The 27,420-nt window shown below is 38.0% G+C and overlaps 1 protein-coding gene across 2 annotated transcripts in view; it reads left to right on the top strand.

Annotated features, from left to right (window-relative positions):
- The window catches only part of RELCH (RAB11 binding and LisH domain, coiled-coil and HEAT repeat containing), a 76,933-nt gene extending 56,382 nt beyond the window's left edge, over positions 1 to 20,551 (top strand). For both annotated transcript variants that reach the window (XM_066559329.1, XM_066559321.1), the window contains 11 exons: positions 501 to 549; positions 934 to 1,013; positions 1,791 to 1,897; positions 2,461 to 2,560; positions 6,483 to 6,565; positions 7,493 to 7,556; positions 9,090 to 9,228; positions 9,582 to 9,698; positions 10,700 to 10,788; positions 14,566 to 14,636; positions 18,758 to 20,551. In XM_066559329.1, coding sequence (XP_066415426.1) covers positions 501 to 549; positions 934 to 1,013; positions 1,791 to 1,897; positions 2,461 to 2,560; positions 6,483 to 6,565; positions 7,493 to 7,556; positions 9,090 to 9,228; positions 9,582 to 9,698; positions 10,700 to 10,788; positions 14,566 to 14,636; positions 18,758 to 18,878 — 1,020 coding nt within the window. In that variant the 3' untranslated portion in view covers positions 18,879 to 20,551. The remainder of the gene's footprint in view (positions 1 to 500; positions 550 to 933; positions 1,014 to 1,790; positions 1,898 to 2,460; positions 2,561 to 6,482; positions 6,566 to 7,492; positions 7,557 to 9,089; positions 9,229 to 9,581; positions 9,699 to 10,699; positions 10,789 to 14,565; positions 14,637 to 18,757) is intronic.
- Positions 20,552 to 27,420: the final 6,869 nt, after the last annotated feature.

Below are 27,420 nucleotides of genomic sequence, written 5' to 3'. Positions count from 1 at the left end.
ACGTTTTTTTTTTTTTAACTATATTCTTCATATTTCCTTTGTGAATGACAGAGAGAGTAGGAGAGATCATCCTAATTCTGGTTATTTAACAACTTTCTTCAGAGCAGCATACTGTTCACTCTTTGCAGTGTACATAAGTACTCCAGCTTTACTTGATTTGAAAATTTGAAATTGATGCCTTCCCAGCCTAAAATATTTTTTTGTAGGTGGTATGTAAACATTTTTATCAAGGAATTATATCATTTTTCTCAATAAAATAACTTCTGAATAAAATTTAAAAATACTTCAAGGGAAATTGTCAAACATGAGAGGATTAGCTAAAGATAAAACTCTTTTAGCAGTATGTGCTATCTCCAGAGAGGGGATTGTTGTTGTTTTGTTTTGGGGGACTTCTTTTCTTTGTTTTGCAATTCTTTTTATTTTTCTAAGTTAATTGACACTGGTAACAGGTCAATTACCATTGACCAGTTCTTACATGAGATTAATCATCCTTTGCATAGGTAAAACCACAGTTCCAGGAAATCTTAAGGCTGTCTGAAGAAAACATAGGTAAGTAGCTTTTTACTGAAATAAATTGATCTTAACTGCAACAGGAAAAAACTTTCATTCTTTTGTTCAAATAACATTGTGAGGCTGCCATTCTCAAATTTGCTATCTTTGTGAAATGTTGAAAAATCTAGTCTTAATCTGAATGGAGTGCTCTGAAGTTGTAGATTGTGTGTAGGGTAAAAAAAAAATCTCAAATCCAAATACCTCTTAAGTATTATTTAAGCACGTTTCTGTAGATATGCATATAAATTCTTGGTGTATATATCAAAAGGTGATTGAATCCATAATACTTAAATACACATATGTAAGTCTAGTATAGATAATATATATGTTCTATACTCATATGTATGTATAAAACCAAAATTCTTCACTGTGTTTCATTAGATTCCACAGCAGGAAATGGAGTGCTAACAAAAGCCACAGTTCCCATCTATGCAACAGGGGTCCTTACATGTTATATTCAGGTAGGTTGGGTTTCTGTTTCTTTATTGTATAGTAGTGTGTGAAACTTATTTTAAAAAAATACCTAAACATTACTGCGTTCATCGAAAACTTACTGTTCTTGTGTGTTGAAGATAGGTACATGAATGGGCAGCTGTAAATACATTTACAAAGTTTTCTAGTCAGGTGGTGATGGACATTTAGATCATGTGTTACCATGCCCCTCTATCAAAACTCTATTAATGTTGTTCCTGAAATGGGTTGTCAGCCATTTAACTGTGAACTTGACAAACATCATGGTGCAAAACAAGTACTGAAACAGGTAAATTGCCATTTGAAGCCTAGTGGGAGTCTTAAAATTTTCATGTTACCTAGTACTAAAACAAGCACACTATAAATCTTACCTAATCTTCCAGCAATGAGCAGCCAAGGTCTAGTACACACATATCTTATAGGAAAAAAAAGAAAGTCTTCATAATCTTACAAATTTTTTGTGGATTATGATTTATAAACTTTCAGTAGTCATAAATGTGCTTAAGTACTGTTCTTAGAAGTTTCTTTAAGAAAAGAATTTATGCATGAATATGTGCTTAGCAGATGAAACACCATCTTGTGTGTTTGCTTTGAAAGGCTCTTTAAACACATTTTTGAAATTCCTAAGAAAATTGTTAAATGCTTAATCTCGTTTATTCTTTTCCATAGTTTGTGTCCTCTGCAGCTGTAGGTTGCCATCATAACCTCAGCAGTCCTTCCTGCACATTGATCACTGTGTGATCAACTCCCTTCCTCCCTTCTTTCAGGAAGAAGACCGCAAGCTGTTAGTTGGATTCCTAGAAGATGTAATGACCATGCTTTCACTGTCCCATGCTCCTCTTGATAGCCTGAAAGCTTCCTTTGTGGAACTAGGGTAAAGAATATACCTTGGGGTTAACTACATCTAGATACATTAGAAGCTTTTAATAAAAAGCTGCTAATCTATTTGTAATTTTTAATAAATGTGATGCTTTGGGTGAATAAAGGGTATACTTGCTTTTTTTCCCCTGCTGTAAATGTAATTTCTAGGTTAAAAATGTAGCAGTTAAAAAAAAAATGAAGTGCAGAAGAAAAACATCAAAATCCAAACAAAAAATTTCCACAAAAATAACTCATTGAGAATACAATGGAAATTAATTTTGTATTTACCATGCTATTGTCATTTGTTCTAGATATGTATTTGCATTTAATACAATTCATTGAAAATTATGTTCTTGAAGTTGAGCTTGGGTTCTTTTAATTAACTTGTAAAAGGAACATATTTTCTGGACTGCAACATGGTGTAAGTCTTTCAGAATGAGATAAGTATTTTGTATCCTTCAGAAAGGATAAATGCTGGAGTTTTAGATTTGTTGAAATCTGCATTTTTTTAGGTAAAGAGCACATCCAGGGCTTGGGAGTGGTTTTTTTTGATCAGTTGCCCAACTTTTCTTCTAGTGCAAACCCAGCTTATCATGAGCTACTATTAACTGTTTTGTGGTATGGAGTTGTCCATACTTCTGCTCTTGTTCGGTGTACAGCTGCTCGAATGTTTGAGGTAAGTGCTGTCCAAACTGTTTTTCACTTTTTAAAAACTAGAGTTTATTTTTTATTTTTATACTAGAGTATATTTTAAAAAACAGGGATCAAATCAGACAATGTTTCTACATTCTTAATAATTGCAAACAACTTAAATAAGGTTGTGTACTGTGTGATGGAGCAGGAGGTCGTTGTTCAGCTGTTTCTGTATCTGTTCTCTGTTCAGCAGCACATCTTTCTATAGGTCTGTAGTTAAATATAAGCATCTCTGAGTTTTAACTTCTGCTTTTGCTATTCAACACATCATCAGTAGTCTAATATACAACTTAACATTTTCAGTAGGTCTTGTGTATGCTCATGCAACGCACTTGCATTGTAATTCAAACTAGTTTTCTTTGTACCAGATATGGTGGTGAAGACACAAATATAATTCTGTAGTTTTTGTAGAAATTAAAAGAATGTTAAAAGAATTTACAGTTAGTTTTACTTGCCTCATAATGACAGCTTAATTTTTCCCTTAATATCTATAAATTTTGGTCAGAATAAAGACTGAAATGTATACCTAGTAAGTTTGCTTTTATTTTCACATCATGCCTTTGTTTCATCAAATGTTCAGTTTAAAAGGCATATGCAAAATTCTGAGACATATTCCATTGGCTGAACAAAGAGAACTTTCTGTTCTTTGCATGTTAGAAACACATATTTCTAATCACCATTACTTTTTCCTTCTCTTTTTTTTGGGCATTTTTCCATATATGTCTCATTTGGATAGCTTTGGAGGGGACCTCTAGCTGAACCTGACATCTTGTATCCATTTGCAAAAATAAATCTGAAGTCTGCCTCAGAAAAAAAGAGCACTTAACATATCCATCAGCTTTCTTTAGTGACACTCAGCAAGTCAGAGCAGAGACAGCAGTAAACAACCACAACAAGCTCCATCCTGAGACTTCAGTTGAAAACATCCAACAGTGTCCTTTTTTGCTGGCTTTTTTTTGCCCTTCCTTTTAAAAAGGAAATGGCAATTTTTGGATGCTGTTACAATCTATTTGCATATTTTCCCTCTCACAAAAGCACTTTTTATATCCTATTTGTAATAATAAGCTCTTTTTCCCTAATAAATATTAGCCAAATGTATGAAACAGCTCAGTTACAACAGGCTGTTGTTTTGGTTGCAGCTTCTTTTCAAATTCAGCTGCATGTTGATTATTTTTAGGCAGTCTATGCATGCTATTTCATATCTTGTTTCTTAGCATATTTCAATTTTTACCAAAGCCTAGGCAGCTCTCTTTTAATTGCTTTTCTTACTTGAAAATAGTAGCATATTGCTGTTTCCTGGATAGCCATGGCATACATATTTATACATGGTATTATGTAAATTTGGGAAGTCACCTGTGCAAAGAGGTAGTAATAGCTGGTTTCACTGCTGGAAGATTCCATCACTTGAGGAATTTCTGTAACCTCAGAGGCTGCTGAATGGCAAAGCCCAGTGATTAGAAAATAGGATGAAGAGTATGTGACCTGCAGGACAGCTGTTTGAGAACAGTGAAGATTCTGAGCAGCACAGAGACTGCAGGCCTGACTGCTTTACCAAACCTTTATAGCCTGTTAAGGGTCGGAAGGACACAGAAGTGATGTGGGGCCTTTCCACTCCCTTGCTTCTTTGGGGCTGGAAGCTTTGTGCTACTATTTTAAGCTGTAGTATGTATAAGTAATTATCTAGAGGAATCAAAAAAAGATAACAATTTACATTGTCTGTCTCACTCTAACCTTAATGCTGCTACATGGCTTTGCCACCCAGCTGTTCCTGTTGCTTCTGAATTAATGTTTGTAGTCAGCAGCTTCCCATTTGAATGTTGATGCAAACAGATTTGATTGCTCTGATTTGAATGTGAATAAGTCTAAGTTGACTTATAAATCAGCTTTCTTTGCTGGTCTGTTTGGGTTCAGGGCTAGGGACACATCTTCAGAATGACACTTGTATTATAAAGCATGCTTTGTTTTCTGTATGATGGAATGCATCTGTTCTCCATGCTTTACCATACTTAAAAATGTGGCAGACCAGACAGGAATGAAGCTGAGATCATTCTAAATTATTTGCTAATTATACAAATCCCAAGTGTTTGATTTTTTTTTTCAAAGCACTGTATAACTGCTAGGCTTTTCTCTAAATGAAGGTTCATAAAGAAAACTCAAGTCTCTGTTTGTCCAAGATTGAAAATTGTAAGCATTCTCTATTTTAATAAATGTGAAAATTAGTAAAGCTATATATGAGAGTAAAACCATCATAAGCAAACGATGAGCTGTGTCCTTAACAGCTCTTTGAAGAGTAGCCCATGAACTCAACAGATTGGCACTTGGAGTTGTTGCCAATGTAAATAATTGTGAAATGTTTTAATGTTAAAATGTTGTAGTTGAGCTGACATCCTAATACTTTCTGAATAACAAGTATAGGATGTTGCAACTTGGCTACTCCAGGTGCTTTGCAGCGATACTGTCTTGTGTTCTTACACAGCTTGTCCCTGTCCTTCCTTCTGTCTGTGAGGCCACACTCTGTTCCATGTCTGTGTCACTCATGCATGCACACACATACATGACACATAAATGTTGCTTAATAGGAGTGACTCCTTTATATAGAAGCTTTTGAAAAGTCATGTTCCTTCCAATATTTTTCAGCTTACTTTGATTTAAATTCAGAGTTGATAAAGCAGGAATGCTCTAACAAATAGCAGAATGTAAAATCTTCTTTAGTTAGAAGATGTGAATACTGTCTGGTTTTGGTACTGATATACTGACAGCTACTGCTTTTCTCAGGGGAATAGCTTAGAGTTTAATTTGTGTTCATTATGCAATATGAGTAATCAGAATGTAGCTAAATATTAAAAAGACACTTCATATTTCTCATATAAACTTACAGATGAGATTTTTATATTCATCTCCTAAAACCAGCAAATACATGCAGACTTCCTTACATGAGACACAAAATGGAAATATCTAATCATTCCTCTTTTTATTAATTAAGACAAAACCCACCACTTTGTTGAATATGAAAAAAGTTTGCAACTTGGTTTGAAAATCAGTAGGTTTTCATATGAAGAAATCATGTAAAGGGTGTATGCAGCAAAGGCTTGTGTATAACTACATAGGTAATGTAAAAATATCACCTGGGAACATCTGGATTCAAACAACTTTGTTGTGTTCATGGATAATGAGTTTTACTGTGATTTCAAGCTTTTAACGTTTGGGATGCACTGCAACAAATACATCTCTTCCTTAGTTTGCCAAAAGACTTGAGGAAATACATTTCCTGGCTCTAGTTCAAGGGTTCTCCATTTTCTCCCTGCACAGACCAGCATTCATGCTGTTTGGACGGTTGTTAAATATCAAGGAGTCCTGAATGATTTTCAGGAAAACATTTTGGCATCTGGGAAGGTGCTGTTTGTCTCGTTGTACAAGGTGTGAGATGTATCACTCAGTGTGGGGAAATTACACACATTTAGCCTAGTCAAGACTTCTGTGTTGCATGTGACAGCCACCTACTATGATAAATATTGTTGTGTAGAGCTAGGAACAGCATTTACATGAAATCGTCAAATTCAAATTGACATCACTTTAGTACTTAATTATACATAACTTTATTTATAGTTATAATCATATCTGAAATAAAACATGGTTTGAGTTCAAGTTTTAAAATATCTGAAAATAAAGAAAACATTGTATTGTTGAATTTGTCATGTTTGTCCTGATTGCCAGACCACTTTAGCTTTCTTCATGCCTTTGCATTTATGAAGCTCTAGTGTAGCAGTATTTGCTTAGCTTCTAATTTTGGTTTGCTTTTTGTGTTTTCTCTTTCTCTCTCTTGGTTTTGCCGTTCTTCTTCCCATGATACTGTGCTCACTCTTTCCGTGCATCACCTGTGATACCCCCCTGCTCCGACCATTCAGCTGTTGGTGAAGGGGGTACATGAAACTCTGGTAGCTCAGAGAGTTGTTCCTGCTCTCATTACTCTCTCCAGTGACCCTGAAATGTAAGTTCCCTGACTGTCTTATATATCTAGCATCCCTCTTAATACTTAGAAAGAAATAACCATCAGTTATGTCTCTTAATCTAGCTGAACAAAAATTGAATTCCTTTTAAAAGAAAGTAACCTTTAAATCATTTCTTTCTAAATAAAAAGGTTTACTGCAACACTTGGAATTAAACTGTATAAAAATGCTGAATAAACTTTAAATAGAAAACTTAAATCCATGTAATTGAATTTTTGTTTATATTTAATCATGTTCTCAGTTTTCAAATTTGCTTACATCATTTCTGGTAGAAAGCTGGATACTACTATTCTGTAATGCTATCAGCTTTGCTACTGCAAAATTAGGTATCACCGGCATTAATGAAATGCAAAGTAGTTTTGACTGCATCTTATGTCTGATATACAATGGTGTCACTTCATTTTGTGGACATTCTGATGTGGTATTTCTTTCCAGCTAAGGAGGGATGCTTTGCTAATCTCACTAACAACTTGTTACTAACAGATGCTCCAGCATGAATAGAGTCTTAGTGGCTTTAATGTCTTGTGTGGATGACTAAACCAAGAACAACCCCAAGAGTCTGCCTGCCCATCCTCAGTCACAGCTAACCCAGTTGTTCACGTTTACCAAAGCATTTTTTATTGCATGTTGACTGGTTTACAGCTGGCTCTTCGAGGCATGAGTGAAGCGTTAGTTGGCAAGCGGGTTGCTCCGGCCCTTGTTACCTTGTCCAGTGATCCTGAATTGTGAGTTTCAGACTGAGACCTTGAGTTAATCCTGTCTTTTTCCTGGTCTGCTTTTTTTTTTTTCCCCCCTTTGTCATTGCTAGAAACTAATGTAACTTAAAAGTACTAATTTTAAAATTTTTATTTAAGTAATTTTGTTCTTAGTGTTGAATACATCTTAAAGACCCTATTCTTCCATTGTAGTTCAGTAAGGATTGCTACAATCCCTGCTTTTGGGACCATCATGGAAACTGTTACTCAGAGAGAGGTAAGACACCTGTTGTCACCTGTGTTTTTGTAGCATAAGAGGATGATTTTTTTTAATAAATACAGAATAAAAGAAAGGGCAAGTCATAAATTCTTTCTTTCTTTCTTTGTCATATTCTCTTCCAAAGTGCTTTTGGGTTTTGCAATGGCCTTTTTTTTTCCTCTCTAAACAAACCAACCCTTGTAACTAATAAAAACATTTCCTTCTAAATCTCAACCAAACATAAACAAACAGAGACAGATAAGTAGAGGGGAGGCCTGTGCTAGAAGATGGGAAATCCCATGCTCAAAATGTTTCTTTAAAACCTTCTCCAGTACAGTTGTGAAATCTAATTCCATTATTTCCAAATGAAATAGTTCTATTTTAAAAGAGTGACCAAAAACATCCACATATTGTACTTCTGTATATTGTATTTTTTTAGGTGCTTTAGGGTATCCTGCTTGGCTCCCAAATACTTTAGAAGAGCAAAAGACTCTTGTTGTTCCAGTCATATCTGCTTGTTTAGCCCTTGATTTAGTCCAAGATGGCACTGAAAGACATAATGACATTAGCAAAGTATTCCTTGAAGATAATGCAGAGATGCAATTCCTCATCATTTTTTAAATGATGCTACTATGGTAATAGATAAGAATTTTGAAGACAGTTAGGATTCTCCTGTAAACAGTAGAAAACTGGATTTTGTTTCATGTAACAGCTGTGCAATCAAATTTCTTCTGTACGTCCTTGCAGCTTTTTGCAGAGCTTGCATTCTTCCCGTAATTTCAACATATTCTAAAAGAATGTGTTTGAGGAAATGTGAGTAATGTGAGTCAAGTCAGTGATGACTCACACGTACTTGGACGATGGAAAAGTTAGAATTTTGCAGCTTGGAATGCATGCCTATAATCAGTTGGGAAGAATATTGTTTTGTTACCACACAGAAATTACTGTATCTATTGCACTAGTTATGATAAGCCTTAGAGTACAGAGGTGATAGCACCTTCCAAAATGTATCATAAAATGTTACTTTTTTCAAGTTTGAATCCAAATTAAATACCTATCTCATTTTTGGTTTTCTAGCCTTTAGTTGAGGGAATCTTTTTAATTCCATTGATTTTATGATAGTTACTTTTGCATCTCTGTCCTCTGCAAAAAAAAAATCAACCTATTAACTGAGATACATTACAAAAAATGCTATTAATTGGTTTCTAATTAAACAGGAAAACTCTGTAGTTATTAGTTATTAAGTAAGAGGGGAGTATCAGACTTAAGGAAATCTCAGGAGGAAAAATCAAGTATATGGGAGCACCTGTCTGTTGTTAAAAAACAGATGAAAAAATGAGATCAGATTAAAACCCTGGTAACAGTCTTTAAAACATAGAGGTGCATTGAAGAGTTTGAAACATCCTCTTAGAAAAAATCTGTAAATTAGAAGAAAGTTCAAGATCTGTCATCTGAAATACAGAAAACTGTAAACATACTCTGAACTGATCATAACAATTTCTAGCATCTTGATTCTTTTGTGTTCTTTCTATTTCTCTGGGAATATTTAAGCTTCTGGAGAGAGTAAAAATGCAGCTGGCATCATTCCTGGAGGACCCTCAGTATCAAGACCAACATTCTTTACATACAGAAATTATAAAAACGTTTGGAAGAGTTGGACCTAATGCCGAGCCCAGATTTAGAGACGAATGTAAGTTGCATCCATGGGAAGATGCAGTCTTCTTCTCTCTGTCCAAAAGCTAATAGGTATGCTGGTTACATTGATGGGGTTTTTCTTTCTTTTCTGTAAACTGTTATTATTTCAGAGGTACTCCAAGGTACTTTTTTATTTTAGGTGGTGCTACCACAGATTTTTATTTCAAGTTTGAATCAATCCATTAAATGTGCAAGGGCAATCCCATCAAAAGCAATTGTTTGCAGTTCTTATTCCAGGCTGATGTGTGAAGTTTCAAATGCCTGCAGTTGCCACATGGCACCTGTTTAATGCTAAACAAGTCTGTGGAAAGCAGTTTCAAATACTTATTGCTGTATTTACTTTTCCAGTTGTTATTCCACACTTGCACAAGTTAGCCTTGGTCAACAACCAGCAGTCTGTTGATTCGAAGAGACTGGATATCGCTACCCACCTGTTTGAGTCCTACAGTGCTCTTTCCTGTTGCTGTATCCTTTTTTCAGGGGAAGTCTAGCTGTTAGTTCTCTGGTGGTGAGAGAAGTTTAATATTAGAGAAATAACTAAGTCTTTGGATCTTTGATATAAAACATTATCTCTTCAACATAAGGGGGAGGTTTTCCAAGATGGTGAATATCACAGATTAGCAGCACACCAGGTGCCCCCCAAGCCTCTCTCCTTCCCCTCCTCAGCAGGATGGGTGAGGGTGGGGGAGAAAATCAGATGGAGGAAAAACTTATGTCAAAATAACAGCAGTTTAATAAAGGGTAAGCTATGTATGGAAGCAAAGCAAAACAGAAGAATTTTTTCTCCCTTTCCATTAGCAAGCAATATCCAGTTACTTTCCAGGAAGCAGGGCTTCAGCATGTGCAGCAGCCGCTCTGAGACACAAACATCACAATAACAAATGGTCTCCTGCCCCACCACCACCTTCTCTTAATTTTTATATCTGAATGGGCATCATATGGTGTGGAACATCCCTCTGGTCAGTTTGGGTCAGCTGTCCAGGCTGTGTGCCCTCCCCCAGCCTACTGATGGGGGGGAATGTTTAGAGAGAGTACTGATGTGCCAACGCTGCTCAGCAGTAGCCTGAGCACTGGTGTGGTACCAACACCAAAATTTCTAGGTACCAGTGCAAGCACAGCACTGAGGGCTGCTGTGCAGAAAATGAGCTCCAGCTCAGCCAGACCCCATACAGTGGAACTGATAGATACTTCAAAAAACAAAGCTACAAAAACAAAATTCTTGATCTTAACTAATAAATCAAGAAAAAAAAATCTTAAAAGGATTATATGCGTGTATGAAATACATGATGTTAAATATGTTCAAGATCTTTTTTCCTTTTTATTAGCTGTGAAGTGTCAAATGCCATTCCGTTTTCTTAGTTTTGCTGCTGCCCTTGTGTTCTATAAAGCAACATTATCAGAAGACAGAAAAAGAAGTGTAATTTCAAAAGACAATCCTTATAATACCTTAACAACCTGGGTTTTAGTTATTTCAGAGGATTTAATGGTCAATCACTTTTTACCAGGACTGAAGTGTTTACGAACCGACATGGAACATCTCTCTCCAGAGCATGAGGTGAGCAGTAAACTATGTTTACTGAGTATGAGATGTAGGTGGCAGAAGTTGAAATGTGATGGCATTTAAAACCAGAAGTTAAGGAGAGCTGCTCATAAGTGGTTTCAAAACATGTCATTGAGGAGGTTTTTTTGATAAAGAATAGGTCACATGATTTCAAAACCAGTAAAATCTGGTAAAATATATTTCTAAGCTGAGAATCTCTGCAGACAAATACTTAACCATCAGAAATGCATGTGGAAACATAGATCTTCCTAGACTGAAGAAAAAGGAAATGTTTTTACCATCTTTATTTTAGTCAAACCAAGGATGCCCTAAAATCAGTGGCTACAATATATCCAGTTAGGCAAAAGTTTCATTTTCTTTCACCCATGGGATAACTGATCAAATACTTCATTTTTTTAGTTAATGTAACTTCTAAGGTTTAAAGGCAGAGTCAGTTCAAAAGATACCCTGAATTACAGCAAGGAAGTTGATTGAGTTTGAATCTTGTAGTCAGAGAAGGAATTGAGGACTGGAATAGGATTTAAAATAAATCAGTAGGTAAAGACAGCTCTCAATTCTCCATTACCACATTCTGCATTACTGTGGTTAAGTGACTTAAGTCATGATGCCACCTGCTTTGGCTTTTTAGCCAGAGAGCAATATAAAATTAAAAGTATTTACTCCTGCTCCAGTGGGTTGGAAAACTCACTACAGGCTTTGCAATTTTATCCCTTTTTTTGTAGGAATGGATATCTAGGGCTTGATCAGCTTCCCACTTGAATGGGATGTTTGTAAGCATCATGATAGAGGCTTCTGAGACCCAGTGAGTTCTAGTGTGTCTTGGAAGCCTTCTATCTGAAAATCTTGTTTTCTGAAATTAATGTCATTTACTGTCTCAAATAATTAGACATTTGCATAAACAGAATTAAGCCTTTTTTTACTATTTTGGCCTCTATGGTGTTATTCATTATTCAAATGGCATATCACTTGACAAACACACATACATTTTCTAAATCACAGAGCCTTAGCTCTAATGGCTTTAACGTCAGTACAGAGTTTATGCTCATCTTGGAAGGGTAACATTGTGGAATTGGCTTGTGTGGTCTTGTCTGGCAGCACTTACCACTCATACCTCATACTTGTTTTCCTTTCTTTCATATAAATAAAAGTGCAAGTTGGACATTTAGGTCAGACCTTCTCATCTTTAAAGGAAACATTTCACCTTGTGCAGACATTCAGATACTTTACCAGCATCTCTAGTTCAATGTCAAGTCCCTTCTTCCTCATTTTCCACTTACCTTCTATGGGTTTTCAAAGTAAGTGGATTTGAGTTGCATGATAGTGAGTCAGTACTTCGTAAAAACATTTAGTCCATATACTGCAGTACTGTTTATAAGACTTCAGCATGTTAAGTCTCTTAAGTGTCTCTAAATATAGAGTTAGTACTCTAAAATATTTCTCTTTTAAGGAGATGTGATTTCATAATCAGTCCTATGACCAAACAAGGAGAACCCAAGGGAATAGGTCTGAGCAGTATGTGCAAAGCCATAATGTAGAAATTTAGACATTAATCTGCAGAAGAGGAAAGAATTGCTCCACTTCATCCAAGAATTACACAGTCTTCCCAGAAGGAGCTGTGCAATGGATGGCAAAGCCATCCTCTTATTGAAATGATCCTGGGTCCTTGATGAATTATTCTCCTCTTTGGTCAAATCTTCATATTGTTGATATTTGGAACATCTGGATTCAGATGTATGAAAATGTAGGAAAGCTCCAGTGCACAGATGGAAATGATAAGTAACAAAAATTATGGCGGCTGTGCTTGAAAATTTCACATCTTTTTTGATACAGAAAAAAATTCTGAATATATTTCTCTTGTACCTCTGTTCTCTTAAGCATTAAGTATTTGTATAACATTTTATGCCAATGGAGGACAGAAAATGTAGTAGGAAGAGTTGTAGTTGTGTTTGAATGCCACTCTCTGAAACCCTCAAGGGTGTGTAACACCTGCTACCTAAAATGATTCAAATGCTGAAGTAATACTTGTGGAAACATAGAGTGAGCAGTGGCACACGTCTGCAGACCAGACCACATCTTATCAGTGTAATTAATGGTTGTGCTGCAGACTTGACAGAAACCAGCATTTTAATTTATGCAAAAACATTTAAAAATAGTTATCAGTTGGTGGTAACCATTAGTGACTGATCAGTATTTTAGAGATTGAAAATAGTCTTTTTCCTTTGTTGTATATATTCAGGTTTGGTGAGGCAATACTAATTTTAATTGCTTGTAGCTTTGAGATTTTAAGTTTAGAGTCTCAAAAAAGTACTTAACCTTCTTCTGAGCTGTGGCAGAGGAAGTTTCCATTTATGCAGTATGTCTATATATGTGTGAATATGTACATATTATAGTTTCATACTTTGCATTCTAACTTTTTTGCCTAAGTGTTGCAAAACATGTCTTGGTTTGAAAAGACAGGTGTCTGCTAAGGAAGGCAGGAGCCTCTCGAAATGGAAAATGTAAACCCCCTCCCTCCAAATTGTTATAAATTTGAAAATTAAGGGGCTCTCAGGCAAAGATATGGGAGTAATACAAAACAACACTGACCTAGTCAGAATATGACCTGACACCCTGTTGGTCAGGGTGTTGGTAGCAGTCGCATTAAATGGTGGCTGCAGTCCTCCTGGAGTGGCAGATGTGGTTCTGTTGCAACAATGATCCTGTAGAAGGGTGTAGTTTTCCTCTGAAGGTCCAGGGCTGGTGTAGATGAGCCTGGTCTTCCTCTGGGAAGGGGAAAAAGGCTGCCTATGGTGTTCCAAATCTCAGATTATATCCAGGAAGGAATGCTTGGCTCCTCCCCTTGGGCGGAGCATCTCACACTGGGTTGATGTAATTTTATCAGTCATGCAGTGAGATTCAGTGGCCCAACAACAGAAGATATCTCCTGGAAGGAGGATGGGTTGTGGAAGAGATAAAGAAAAACTGCCCAATTAACAGAAGATAACTGTCCCACCTCTAACAGATGGCAATAGAATACACACCCCCAACCACATCTTGCATTTGCAACCTAAGACAAAACACTTTTGTCTTAATGTGCTGAAACAGTACTGTTGTGAACAGGGCAGGGAGATATTTACCTGTCCCATGAATTAACTGTATGATTTTGTTTTAAAGCCTGCTATTGGGAATCATTTCCTTATTTTTGGATAAGTGTAAAAATGTCAGTGTGGAAGTGTCTTCAGACTTAAATATTCTGCAGAAACCTTTTTAACACTGTACTTGCTTAAATAAAAGGAAAAAGCCATGAGTCATAGGAACTCTGGAAGACACCAGTGGAATGGTATCAAGTTGATTTTAGCACTTCTTCCATTAAGATATTGTCCTAGGATACCATCACACTTTTTTCTTTCCTTGCTTTTTCTTTCTGCATAATGTTCATGAAGATATAGCATGTCACAGATGTACATTTGTTTTAGTGCTGTTTTTAAAAGCCTGGGGCAAAAGGACAGAGTCCTGAACTTCTGTAACTATTTGGAAAGCGTTTTCTTCCTTAAGTTATTTTGAACGTTTTTGTTGTTTCTAACCACAAGGCATTATGAGATAACTGGAACTCAAAGGCACTTGAAAAAAAAAACAGGAAAATGTTTTAAACATTAGTTTTAAACATTAGTTTTAATTCTGACATTAGTTCTGCTAATGTCAGAATTATTTGCAGAGAAGATTTCGTAAGAAGTGTTAATGTAAAAGGAAAAATGTCAAATGTCATGTATCTCTCTTCCTTATGTGTCTTAGGTTATTTTGAGCTCCATGATAAAAGAATGTGAACAGAAAGTGGAAAACAAGACCGTCCAAGAACCACAAGGGTAAGACTTCCACTTCCCTTTTTCTATGTGCCTCCAGAGAAGTGTTCTGCAGAGTGTATTCCATAATGTTGTCCAAGGTTTGTGACCTGAAATCCTGCACTGACATGTGCTGTGTTTCAAAACAGATTTTGGAAACCTTAATACAGTGATTGTTTCTGTCTCCAGTGTAAAACATGAAACAATTGCTTTTATAGGAATTATTTTCTTGGTTCTTAATTTTTTGTTCATTTAAAGCTGAGTTTAAATTTCTGTCCTGAATCTGAGAAATCAGGGAGTGCCTGGCCTAAGTGCTTAGAGCAATGTATGTAGCAGACACTTTGCCACCCATGGGGGTGGCAACCTGCAGGCTGAGGGAATTGTTCTGGTCCTGGGAAGGGCTTCCTTCAGGCTGCTGTCCCAGTTTGCACAGGACTGGGGCACACAAGAACAGTTTCCCAGTGTATAAACTGACCCCTGTGTGAGTGTACTGGTTAGGCAGTAAGCTGACTTTGGGAAAAGGCCACCTGTGTTGCACTTTGGTAAAACAACCTTTCCACAAACACAGAGTAAACCCAGCTCTTCAGGGAGGCAGCAGACACACAGTGTTCATGCATCCATTTTCTTCACCTGTAGAGATGGTGTCATTTGTGTGCACTTCCTGATTACAAAAGTAGCCAACAGACCCACCCACCTTGGATGTGGAAATTTGGAATGCTCAGTGTCATTATGATGAGTTGTATGTGCTCTTTTGCCTGCTTATTGCCTGGAATGGCATGCCAGCAGGTAAATTCTTGTGGATTATTATACAACTTAACAAATCCTTAGCAGTACTGCCAAGGAAGTGTGTGAGAAGGCATCTGAAAAGAGAATCTGTTCTCAATCCCAATGCTTTGTCATGAGAATTGAGACAATTACTGAAGCTTGTTCATGTAATGTTTCCTTATCTGTAAAAAGCTGATAGAATTTACTTCTTGAAAGAGCTCACCCATAGTGAGCTGGAAGCAACTGGTAGTCTGAGAATGATTAAAATAAGAAAGGTGTACAAGAACTCAACAGAAGAAGTGTAAAATAGAAAAAGGGTCAGTCTCTCAGGCGCCAAGTAAAATACTTCAGGCTTTACTAGTAGCAAATACTTTGAAATGACAGTCAGTCCTGTTAAGCCATTGCAGAAATAAATAAATGCAAACCTCATACATCATCTAATGTATTTTCTTTATGAATGCAGCTGCTGAAAACTGAGATATGAAAAGGATAAGTCTTTGCAATCTGTTCCTTTGTTCTTTAATTAGCCTTCCCCTTTCTTATTCAACGTCAGGCTATGGTTGTAGTCTTGTACTGTACAAAATTAACAAGAAATATTTTACCACTGAAGAAATGACCTTTTCATATACGTAAATATCTGTTTTCTTGCTAAGTGCTTGCTGATTTCAGTTCCTAATTTCAATGACAAATACATATTTGACAAAGGATTTAAATACAACTGGGATATAAATTACTGGGGTTTGTTAACAGCACGGCAATGCAGGCACAGAAATCAAAATAGATGCAAAAGCAATCTTCTGATGTTCTTATCCTGTCTTTTCCCCTTGCTGTTAGAAAACTTGGTCAAATAATACAAGATCAAAGAAGTTGTTTTTTCAGAAGATTAAACTCTGCATTTTTAAATATTAGCCACTTTTGTTAAATATTTTGTTTAGCAATTAACAAGGTATTTTAATCATGGATAACAACTTATATTAGAAACTGATTGCTATAAAATGCCCATTAGGAATGTTTATTTTGCCCTAGAGCTTCCCCATAAAACAGGCAGAACTCTGTGTGGCATCTGATTCATCTGGACACCAGGAAAAATTTTATATTTACACATTATTTTTATTTGTGGGTTGGGTTTTGTTTTGCTTTTTAAATAATGGATTGTTTTAAACAAGATATACTATTGCTTTGTTGGGTTCTTTGATTACTTTTTAAAGATGTGAGACTCAAATTATTTGATTTCATGTTAATTTCTTCTATGTTTAAATATTCACTTTGCATAGTAATGGAAGTACTTTGGAGGCTATTTATTTTGGATATTTAAACTATTAAGTATGCAGGATGCGGTGGATTATGTTTCTGTTTACAGTAACAGTATTAGAAAACATGAACTTGTAGACTCTGTAGTTGTTACTGTTTAATTTTTGACATCAGATGGCTGGTATGCCCCAAACTGTTTCAAGAACCAATAGAATACCTCCTTGTTTTCCTCAATCTTATCCAGGATCATTAGACTAATGAAAGCATAGTTTGTTTAGAACTACAGGTTTGTCACCAGTTGCTAGGCTTTCTTTTCCAAAGTGAGCACTTTTATTTTCTTAATGCTGCTAATGCTTGGAATGTACAGTATTTCCCAAATACGTTTTCATAGCTACACCCAATTCTAGGATACCTCATAGTCTGAGATAGCTTCTTGTCCTTAACTAGCTGATAGTGAGTGCAAACTGTTACTTATATAGTTTATATGCCCTTGCTTTATCATGAATTCAAAGGAAATTGCATAAGGCATTCATCTTACTGTAGCAGTAATTTCCCAGCTGAGTTTTATCAGCTGGAAATATGTGATTCATTAGTTGACTGGAGATGTTTAATCAAGCCAAAGATGTCTGGCTATGTGATAGTGCCTGAAATAAATATTTTACTTTAAAAGTTTATAATTAAACTATTTGCAAATCCACAATACAGCTTTAGTGAGAAGCTTCTGTTTTATTTTTATGGTACTTTAAAAAGATCCAGAAATCATTATTACTAAGCACCTTTTTTCTGTGCTGTGAAATGGGAGAAAGAACTGCGTGTATCCCTTCTACCTTTGAAGAAATCATTCAAGTTTTGTTGAAACAGTTCAGAGTTAACTTTAGTTTTATGTCCTTGATGCAAGTGTGTCTAACAGAACTGTTTATAACTTTTCAGACTGAAAAGTCAGTTCCTGGAATCTGGCCTTTGCCTGTATGACAGATTTTGTGGTCTTAGCTATAATTTTGAAATGCAGAGTCCACACTGAGTTCACAAGGGAGAATTTATTTGGTAATGTTTTCTAAAATTGTCCTTGTCCAATGTTGATAAACACTTACCATTTTGACTAGAAAAATAGGAAGTATGGAATATTTGTTAATATTCCTGCTATGTACATTTGCTCTGTCTTGAGACAGATGACTCATACTGTGCTAAACAGTTTATATATATCTGAAGTTGAGCTCGCTGATATGTTGTTAATTTAAAAAAATCTGTTAATTTAACATAGTAGGGACAATTTCTTAACGTATTATTCAAAGCTTAGCATCCTGTAGCTTCAGCATTGATTGGATTGCTCAGTCCAGTTTGTGGGAAACCTATGAACTCTCCATTGTCTTATGTAGTATGTCTCAATTAGGAACTTCCAAGCACAGGTAACAGGAGCCACATTCACAAGAACCAGAAGAAGCAGCTCCTTACCCAGCAAGAGGCTGACCCAGTCGGGCTCAGGGTGGGGTTTGCAAGAAATTTATAAGGAAATCAAAGGAAAGCTGATTAAGTAATATAAAATAAAGATTTATTGAGAGTTACTAGGTTGACAATCCTCACCAGTTTTTAACTCTGCTTAGGTGAAAGTAGTTGGAAAATCAAGAGTTGAAAATTAAGGAGAGAGGTCACTGTTTTGTACTTACCTTGCTTTTGCTCATCTCTACACATCTGCTCATGTCACTGTTGGAGGCAGGTTACTTGGGTTAGAAAGTTCTGTGTCTGAACTGATACTGGTGAACTTATACTAAATAAACACAAGAATTGACATTTCTGGTGAGAAGGCAAAGGCAGTCAGTCTTTCAGAGAGGTATTTGTCACTATAGCAATTCCCCAGTAGGTAGCAAATGCTAATGTGGTGGCATCCAAAGGTACTAAAAATTAGTGCACAAAAATATTTTACTGTTTTCACAGGCACTGTGAACACATTATAATAAATTTAACAGTATATATATGGACTAGGTAGTTATGGGTTTTCAATTTTTCTTCACAGACTGGTCTTTTTTGTTGAAACCTATGAAACACAAAAACAATTTAGTTGCTTAATAAATAACAGCATAATGTTCTTTTTAATTTGTAGTCTCATGCCACTAAATGTTTTCCTTTCCTAGCTCGATGTCAATTGCAGCGAGCCTGGTAAGTGAAGATACAAAGACCAAGTTTTTGAACAAAATGGGCCAGCTGACTACATCAGGTGCAATGTTGGCTAATGTGTTCCAGAGGAAGAAGTAAGATGGGAAAAGGAACTCCCAGCTTAACACTAAGGTGGACCTCACAGAGACTGGTTCCTGTACTTGAAGTACTTGCCTTTTAATTTCTTCTGTCTTATGTTCTTGTAGTATAATTTTATTCTAAACTCCAAAGATATTTGCACTGCTTTTGAATATCGCTGTGTATCTGTTAATTTTGGGTTAACTGTGGTTGATATAAAACTGAAATCATAGTCCGTACCAAGTCCCTGTTCTGTGTTCTTGTCTTTCCAGCATATTTTTTTTATATAGTGGAAGGTTTTGGTTTTTTTTATTTTCTGACAGGATATCAGCAAATATCTGTATTATACATGGAGCTATTCTGACGGTACTTAAAATAATGTAAATTTGAAGTAATTGTCATGAAGTAATAAAAGTGGAGATTACTTATGTATTTAAATTATGAGAGAGTAATGCAGATTTTTTAATTATGTTTCTAAAAAGAAGAGGAAGAGCCACCAGCATTTGTCTGTGCTTCTAGGGTTGTTTTTGTAAGTATTGTGCATCTTGAATCCAGAGGAATTGCAGTATCTAATGTGTGAGACTGCTTGCACTGCATCAGTCTGCAGGGAATGCTCATGTTTCACATGCTTTATGCCGACATTGTAAATGCTGTACAAAGTCCTTCAGATAAAATTCTCACATCTCTGTGGTTTTTTGAGGAGTTTTTTCTTTTGTAGGGATTTTTGTTTTATTTTAAAGCACTTTACAAGTCTACACATCCACAGGCACATCCTTTAAGTAAAGGAAAAACATGATAAATGAATAAATGTTTATAAACATGTAAGCTACTTCACAGGGTCCCCAGTACAGTTCTGCAGGCAGAGGAAACCTTATGCAGGAGAGAGACAGCTTTCATCTTGCACTGAGTGTGCAGTTCTGTGGACTGTGAAAACTAAAGATATTTTGTTGTTTAGATTGAATTTCAGTTCAAATTTAATTTTGGAGTGTTTGAAATTATGCTGAGTTTGATGTGCTGTTTCTTTAAAATGTTAAGTAGACTGCCTACATACTTTTTGAAAATGACATTACAGGGATTATATTCAACTACCAAATATTTTTGTTAGCAAGGAAGCATTAACAACTAAATCCTTTTCTTCTTATACAGCACTTTTTTTCCCCCCTCTTTATGTCAATGTAATCTTCTGAAAGTAAACTCAAGTGCATGCATGAACTGGTATGAGGTAGCAAAATATAAAAGCTCGGGTGTTCTCTGACACGGTACCATTCAGCTGGAAGTATGGATGTCTTTGAGGACAGGGAAAGCAAAAAAGAGCAAGGGAATAAAGTATTCCCCCCTGAAACAGAATATGGATGGAATAACAGGTTGGGTATCACCCTTAGATGGAAATAATGGAGATAACTTGAGGTTTCTGCCTGCTTCATGTCTGTGCCCGTCGGCTCTGCGTTTGCTGTTCCTGCCACGGCTGTGTTGTGACAGGGCCTGCTGCTCCCGTGCGCGCCGTCGGTCCCCTCGCACTGCACTGATGGAACATCTCTCTGGAGGTTACACAGCTCCATGCCTTCGTGTTGCTCGTTGCCATGAAAGTATGCTTTTAGCAGACTGACTGTGAAATGGAGACATTCCTGAGGAATGGGAAGTGGTGACGTTCCTCTCTATTGTTCTGTTGTCAATAAAAAGTTTTGTATACCTGCTTTGTCTTGTTACTTCTGCTCTTCTCTGAAAAAGATAATCACATCAACAGAGCTGTTACAGGAGAGACATTTAATGCACAGAAATTGTTTAGCCTAAACTCTTTTTACATAGCAGGTAGTAGACTGAACTTGCTCAATTTCCTTGGCTCCCAGACCTGTGACTTTACAGCCATTTTCATTCAGGGTCTCCTCCTACGTCTCCTGTGCCACAGCTGTATTTTGGATTTTTCTTCTCAATCTCTTTTCTGACTTCTCAAGCAATTGCAGTGCCAGAGATAACTTTATAGTCATGAGACTGAAATAACAGGGCCCATGGTTAAGTTGCCACTTTCTAAAGCAGGGCAGCTGCCTGTGAGAGTGGCTGCTCACCTACACTGAATTTCATCCACTGTTTAGAAAACTCGAAAATTTGCACGAGCCTAAAAACTGTGACAGCAATTTAACTTTGGAGAAAGTGAAATGAGAATCTTCAGTTTGTTAGTATAAATGTAGCCTCTTTACCCCCATAGGCTAATGGGTCTAGTCTCTCCAGCCCCTTGAAAAGTGTAGCTTTTGCTACTCACAGTTCTACTTCCCACTAGTTGTAGGAATTTGAGTGAGGATCACAGGAAGACCAGCACAGTAACTACTGAGGTGAGAAAATTACTGTGTAGGCAGCAAACTCCCAATGCAGGTTGTCTTCAGGAGTTTTGCCTCCTAAATTTCAGGTCTCTGTTAGTATATGTTGGTTGCAGGAGTTTTTCAGTGTATATTAGTTTTCAAATATGAACAGACTTTCAAGATTGCAAGAAGTTGTTCTGTGGGGGGGGCTTGGTGATATTTGGGTTTTTCTGGTTATTCCTCCTAACTCTGTCACTGTAACATTTAGGACTGGAAAAATAAAAGAGACCCATTTAATGAGAATTACCAGAATATTTTAAATTAACCTTCCCCCACCTTTCCTGTTACTATTCAAAATAAGTGAACCTTTTGGGACAAAATGTTCTGTTAAAAGAAAGCAGTTCGTCCCCTAAGGGTTGTCTTTAATTGCTTATGGCTCTGCCTGAGTAAGGATTCTGTGAAAAACCTAAATGTTTGCTTCATTGGCATTGCCTGAACATCTCCGACTTGTTAGCTTTAAATGTCAAAGGTCTCATGCTGCCCCTAGTGAAGTTTCACATAAAATCTTTGTATCTTTATTTAAAATATTGGCTCTTGTGTTCTTAAACAAAAGTGATTAGTGGGCTGAAGGTACCTGGCTGCCTCAATATATGTTCTCTGCAGATCAAGCATAAAGCTAATTGGTATTATGCCTATATTTGGTTTTGGAAGATTCCTTTCTAGAACTCTAAATTAGGCAAATTGTTCTTCTCGTATCTTCTAAGTAAGGTGAATAAAGGGAGCTCCATAAGAAAAGCTGCACAGTCTTCTGTTAGTCTCTTCCTACTCCCCTACTGCACCAAGAAGAAAAACAATCCTGCTATTACTGTACATGAAAGTATATTCTGGTTAGGGGAACTAAAAGCAGTGTTTGAATGGATTTGGGGCTACAAAAGGTGAGGAAGCTGATGGATTTAAAGATTAAAAACTATCCATGAAAAAAATCTGTTGTGAAGACAAAGAGGAGTTTTTGTAATATATTGTGGGAATTCATTGCTACATAGGGGATGATAAGATGATTCAAAAAGATTCTGCAGAAAAGTAGATTTGTGGGATATTTCTACCCTCTCTGTTGTGACACTGTTAATGGCATCTCTGTGTTCCAGGACTCAGTGGCTCTATGTTTTAGTGCATTTATGAAGGTGAGTATAGTGCATTCAAAATGTTTTAAGTAATTTCCCATTTGGAACTTACTGAGTATGATATTTAAGTAAACCATGAAGTACCAGCACAGGTTCATGGAGCAGAAGGTCACTGAAATGTTGATGCAGCAAAATGATTGGCATGCCTCTGATCTGAGGTGGAATCACAGAAGTTCCTGCATCAAGTGTAAGTGCTGATGAATAACAAGAATGAAGGCAACAAGATTTCAAGGAAACTGGCTCACTGATTTTCTGAGTGCATTTGGATAATGTTTCTAGTAAATACATTCAGATCCATAGCTAATTTGGTTTAGACTATGAAATTGGTCAACAAAGGCCCAGAGGAGCATGGTTGTTGAATAAAGCTATTCAGGTCCTGGATTTCAGCAGTGTACACTGATATATCATGTGTTAACTAATTCAAATGAATGACCATGAATGAGTAATCATTTTTCCAGAGAAGCTGTTTCTAAGGTTTAGCTTAGAAGCTGTTTTAAGGTTTCCTTAGATTTGATGCTGGCCAGTTTTCATCCATACAGATAAGCTGTAGGAAAAGAGGATTCTGCTTACAGAGTTAGTAACAAGCAAGTCAGTGGCAAACAGCCTCTGTCTCTGGAGGCATCTGCACTGCATGCTGAACTTGAACGTCCATCACACTTCCAGTTTGGTGAAAGACTTCCTTAGGCTGAAGATTTCCATTTCCCAGAAACTTCTGAGTATGAGCAGTTCTACTGCAGAAGTGAGTGACTTGAAACAGTGACTTACCACTTGGTGTCAAGGGGCAACACCATGGCAGTGGTCAGTCTGGTTCCTTTCCAGCACTGGGATTGCATGTGCTCACTACTGCCTCCCTCAGTCACCCCATGTCAGGCTGGTCTGCACCCTCTTGACTTCACCATCCCACAGAAGCAGAGGGCTGTTTTTCCTACCATTTAAATACTGTTTGCAAATAGGACTGTTTGCTGTGTATTTGAATATTTCCATTCCCAAAATTCTGTGACTGTGGCCTTATGCTGCTGCTCCTTGCCCTGCACTTTTACAGAGTTTTTTCCCCATTCCGTAACACCTGAGAGGCCTCTTTAGGAGATGGAGGCAGTACAGGAGTCCTGCTGAAGTGACAGCAGCTGTAGCAGAGCATGTGCCTTGTAGGATCATGTGGGTTGTTCTGAAAGGCATTTGCACCTTCCCTTTAACTACGCTGCAAAGCAAGGGGAAGTGGTGATGGGGAAGAAGCAGCTGCAATATTTAATAGGCAACAAGGACCCATGTAGGTTTGATCCCTTGCTGACAGATGAATGCACTCCGTTGATCTAAGTATGAATTATCTCAATCAGGTGAGTTTTCAAAGGAGTTTGGGATCATTAAGTGTGCTGTTAGATAAAATGGCAGGGTGGCTCTGGGGAGCTGGTAATGGGGTGTTGCCAAGGGGTTACGGTCTCAGTCCCCCTGCGGGTAGGTGTTTGCCAGCCTTAAAGACTCATCTCCAGGGCTTGAGGAATATCCTGGGCAGAGCAAACTCCCCAGGCCATGCCAGTATTGCTCTCGTCCCAAGGATGAATATATGACTCAAGTCTTGAAGGTCAACAGGTATCTTATAAACATCAAAGTTAAAAATTCACCATGACTTTGTATTTCCTCCCTAGAGTATGCAGGCATAGCTGTTGCCACAGTGGCTGGTGATAACCTATCAGCTCAGTGTCTGCTTGCACGTACTTCAAATATCTGACGTACTAGCGGCGGGTGGTTGGGAGCATTTTTCTTTTGAATGCTGCGGACTTGAGGTTTTCAGACAGGCATTTAGCAGTGGTACATTTTTGTGGGATTGTAAAAGGTGTGTTGTGTAAACCACACCAGTGTGACTAAGGAGCTTTATTATAGTTGCTCTGTCATGGGAAATATTTGTGTGTTTGAAAATTTCAAGGAGACTGGGCAAAAGAATGCTATGGAAACTTGCCTTTCACAGGAAGAAAAGAGTTTCAAGTTGATGACGTGACTTTGTGTATGGGTTGGAGTTTTTTGTAAATAGATTTTATTTTTTTTAATTTCTTTATTTTAATAGCTAGAGTTCTCAAATAAAAGTAGAGCTTTCTGTGCTAAAATATTTTTCTACCTTTTTTCTCCAAGTATAGAAAGCTCCACATGCTGGGTCATACAGTAGGGCTCCCTCCCTGCAGTGGGTGATGAGGCAGCTCAAAGGAGCCTTTCTCCCTGGTCCTACAGCAGACTCTCTGCATGGATTGCTGGTACTCCAGAAGCTGCACTGCGACCCACCTGCCCCACAGAGCATCCCCCTGATTTAAAGGGATCTTTCCTAGAGCTCTGACTTGGCACTGCACTGCCTTTCTTGCTCACCTGCTGAGAGGCAGGTGCTCATATTTACACAGCCTGTATTTAGTCCACAGACTGAAACCTCAGATAACCTTTGTGACACATACTGAAAGAAAACCATTGATTGTGATTGATCAAAACCCTTCAGCTCATCCTCTATCCTCAGCAGCACGCAAGAGGCAAAGGAATGCCTTCACAGCCTTTCTGCACATGAGAAAAGGTCTCCCAGGGTGCAACCATCTGCCTTTCAGTGTTGTTTCTCTACCCAAGTTTCCATCATGTCACTTTGAAGACCCTGAAGATGTAACACAGAGCGTCCTGGTTCTCCCTCCCTGGGAAAGTGGACATCACAAGGTGTTGGTGTCCATGTGCAGGTTAAGGGGAGTTCAGTGGCATGGATAAAGTGAAAGAGCAGCTGGGGACACAAACATGGGCGCACAGGTGCTGCTCAGATGCCCTGGTGTATCCACCAAACCATTCCCGGCCTTTGCTTTTTGGGTTGAAAGTTTTGGAAAGATGAAAGACAAATTCAGGCATTGGCTGGGACTGAGCTGCCATTTATCCAAGCTCCTGCAAAGAGGAGTTTTTACACTGATGCTGAAGGGGTTTAATTTTCCCACAGCTACAAAACTTGCAGTTTTGATGTAGATAGCAACTTTTAGAATTGTATTTAGGAGGTAATACCCACTTTTCTCTCTCTAGGAAGGAAGCAAGAAGAGATCCATACTGACCGCAGCCCTGCTAAGTGGTCAGCCAGGCTCACCGTTTGTTTTCCATGGCAGGCATCACCAAAGAAGGGATCCTGGAATTATCCAAGCTATTATTTTCATTCTGTCACACTGCTAAGGCTGCACAGGGTTTTCCATCTCTCCTCTTTCACAAGAGCTTCCCAAAGGCTAGTCCAGTTTATGCTTGTGTGCCACAGCAGTGAACAGAAACAAGAAGCACCTGAATGTCATCGTTAAGTTTGAAACCTTAATATTTCAAGCATTTTGGTTTTATTCAAAACAGGTGCTTTGCAAAGGTAGCTGACAAAATAATATTCTGTAAGAGAAAAAAAAATTCTAGAACAGGCAGACAAACCAGTTTTGGTATAAATGTTTAGGTTTTATCTGTGCTACATAAAATGATATATGTGATAAGTGTGAGAGTATTGACAGTGTTACACATTCCCCAGTTCATATTTTATAGCATTCACATTTTAGTTTCTAACAATCTACTGCAATCCATAATTAAGACTGTAAAGCACCCAGTAGTGGCTTCTGTGGGTTTTGGCTCGGAAACATAAAATTTAACTTGGAGGAAAATGTCTGAGCTTTCAAAAAGAGGCTGTTTTCACATAGTGGTAGAAAATGAGAGAAATTTCAGCCCAAACAAGAAATACTTTAGGCAGGATCAGGGGTGAGAATGCAAAAGTAATTGAGCTGATGTGCAATACCGACTGCTCTGGAGCTGCTCTGAGCTGCAGGGCTTGGCTTTACTCGATGCCTTCAAAGCCTTCACTTGACACCTTCGAAGCAAGCTGATAACACATCTAACTGCTAGTGAGAGTGTGAGTTTGCTCTTGTAAATCTCTGGTTAGAATGAGCAGCTGGTAAATAAACACAGCCTATAGCCTTGGTGTTGTGCTAAATGTGAAAAGGGGAAGAGACTTAACAGACTGTTCTGTTTAAAAAGAAACATTTCCTTGTACAATAAACACAAACATTTTAAAACATCCTGGCTGGCACAGAACTGCATGTTTTCAGCAATGGGTGGATGAGGCTCCAGCAGAAGGATCTCACCCCAGTGCTGTCCCTCCCTCTCAGTGGGCTCCCTCCAGGACAAACCAGGACTAGCACCACTGCCAGCAGCTGGGCACACACCTTTGCACATGTCATAACTTACCTTGCAAAGCCCCTGAGAAGTCTGCTTTGCATTTGTTCCCTACCAGGCAAGCTGGCTGCTGTGGCCATCCCTCCTACTCCTCACTCCCAAATCAGTTCTGTTCCGGCCTGTGCAGCCCAAGTGTGGTGAGTCCCTGACTCCTCAAGCAGGGTGACAGGGCTCTGACATGCACTTGCAAGCTCGATGGCTTGCTGAAACCCATCAGCATGATCCTTGCCCAGTCACCTCCAGAAGAGTGAGGGCATCAGGAGCAGAAGCTGGCCCTAAGCTAGGCATGTCATGCAGTGTTGCTTTGAGCCACAGCCCACTGTGGAGCATCAAACTCACCTAGGGGCCACCAGTGCCCAAACAGCCCCGTGGTGTCAGAGAACAAGGCCAGGACCTGCAGGAGCACAAGGTCCTCAAGCAGGACCTGCTTGAGCAAAGATCAGGCACGGCCCAACGCTTGCTGAGGACATTGGGGGGGGGGGGGGGGGGGTGTCAAGCAACTCTAGGGAGATTAAAAAGGCTTTATGGTGCCTGGAAACTATCAAACTATCTAGGGGTGAAGGTCATAGCTTCATGTTGCTGTAGAGGCAAGCCCTCCACTAGCTAGATGGGAAAAGCTCAGCAGCTGTTTCTGTCCTGAGTGTATCATTCCTCTGAGCAGAAAGCAGACAACAGCACCACTGAGGAAGGATCAGTTTTTAATATTCTCTTCATCTTTTGTGTTTGAATTCATTTATTTATTTGAAAACATAGAGAAAACTCTACGTTTTTTTCCAGGTCAAGGGTTAAATCTAAATACATAAGTGAAAGAACAACTTCCTTCTTTGCCTAAGTCAGAAACGTGCTCCCAAGCTCATTTCTCAGCGTGTGAGCACAGGGCAGGTT

The sequence above is a fragment of the Molothrus aeneus genome, chromosome 1, assembly GCF_037042795.1.
Source record: "Molothrus aeneus isolate 106 chromosome 1, BPBGC_Maene_1.0, whole genome shotgun sequence".
In the NCBI taxonomy this organism is placed as follows: Eukaryota; Metazoa; Chordata; class Aves; order Passeriformes; family Icteridae; genus Molothrus; species Molothrus aeneus.
Note: the sequence above shows the minus strand (reverse complement) of the source record. Positions and strands in the feature narration are given on the sequence as shown.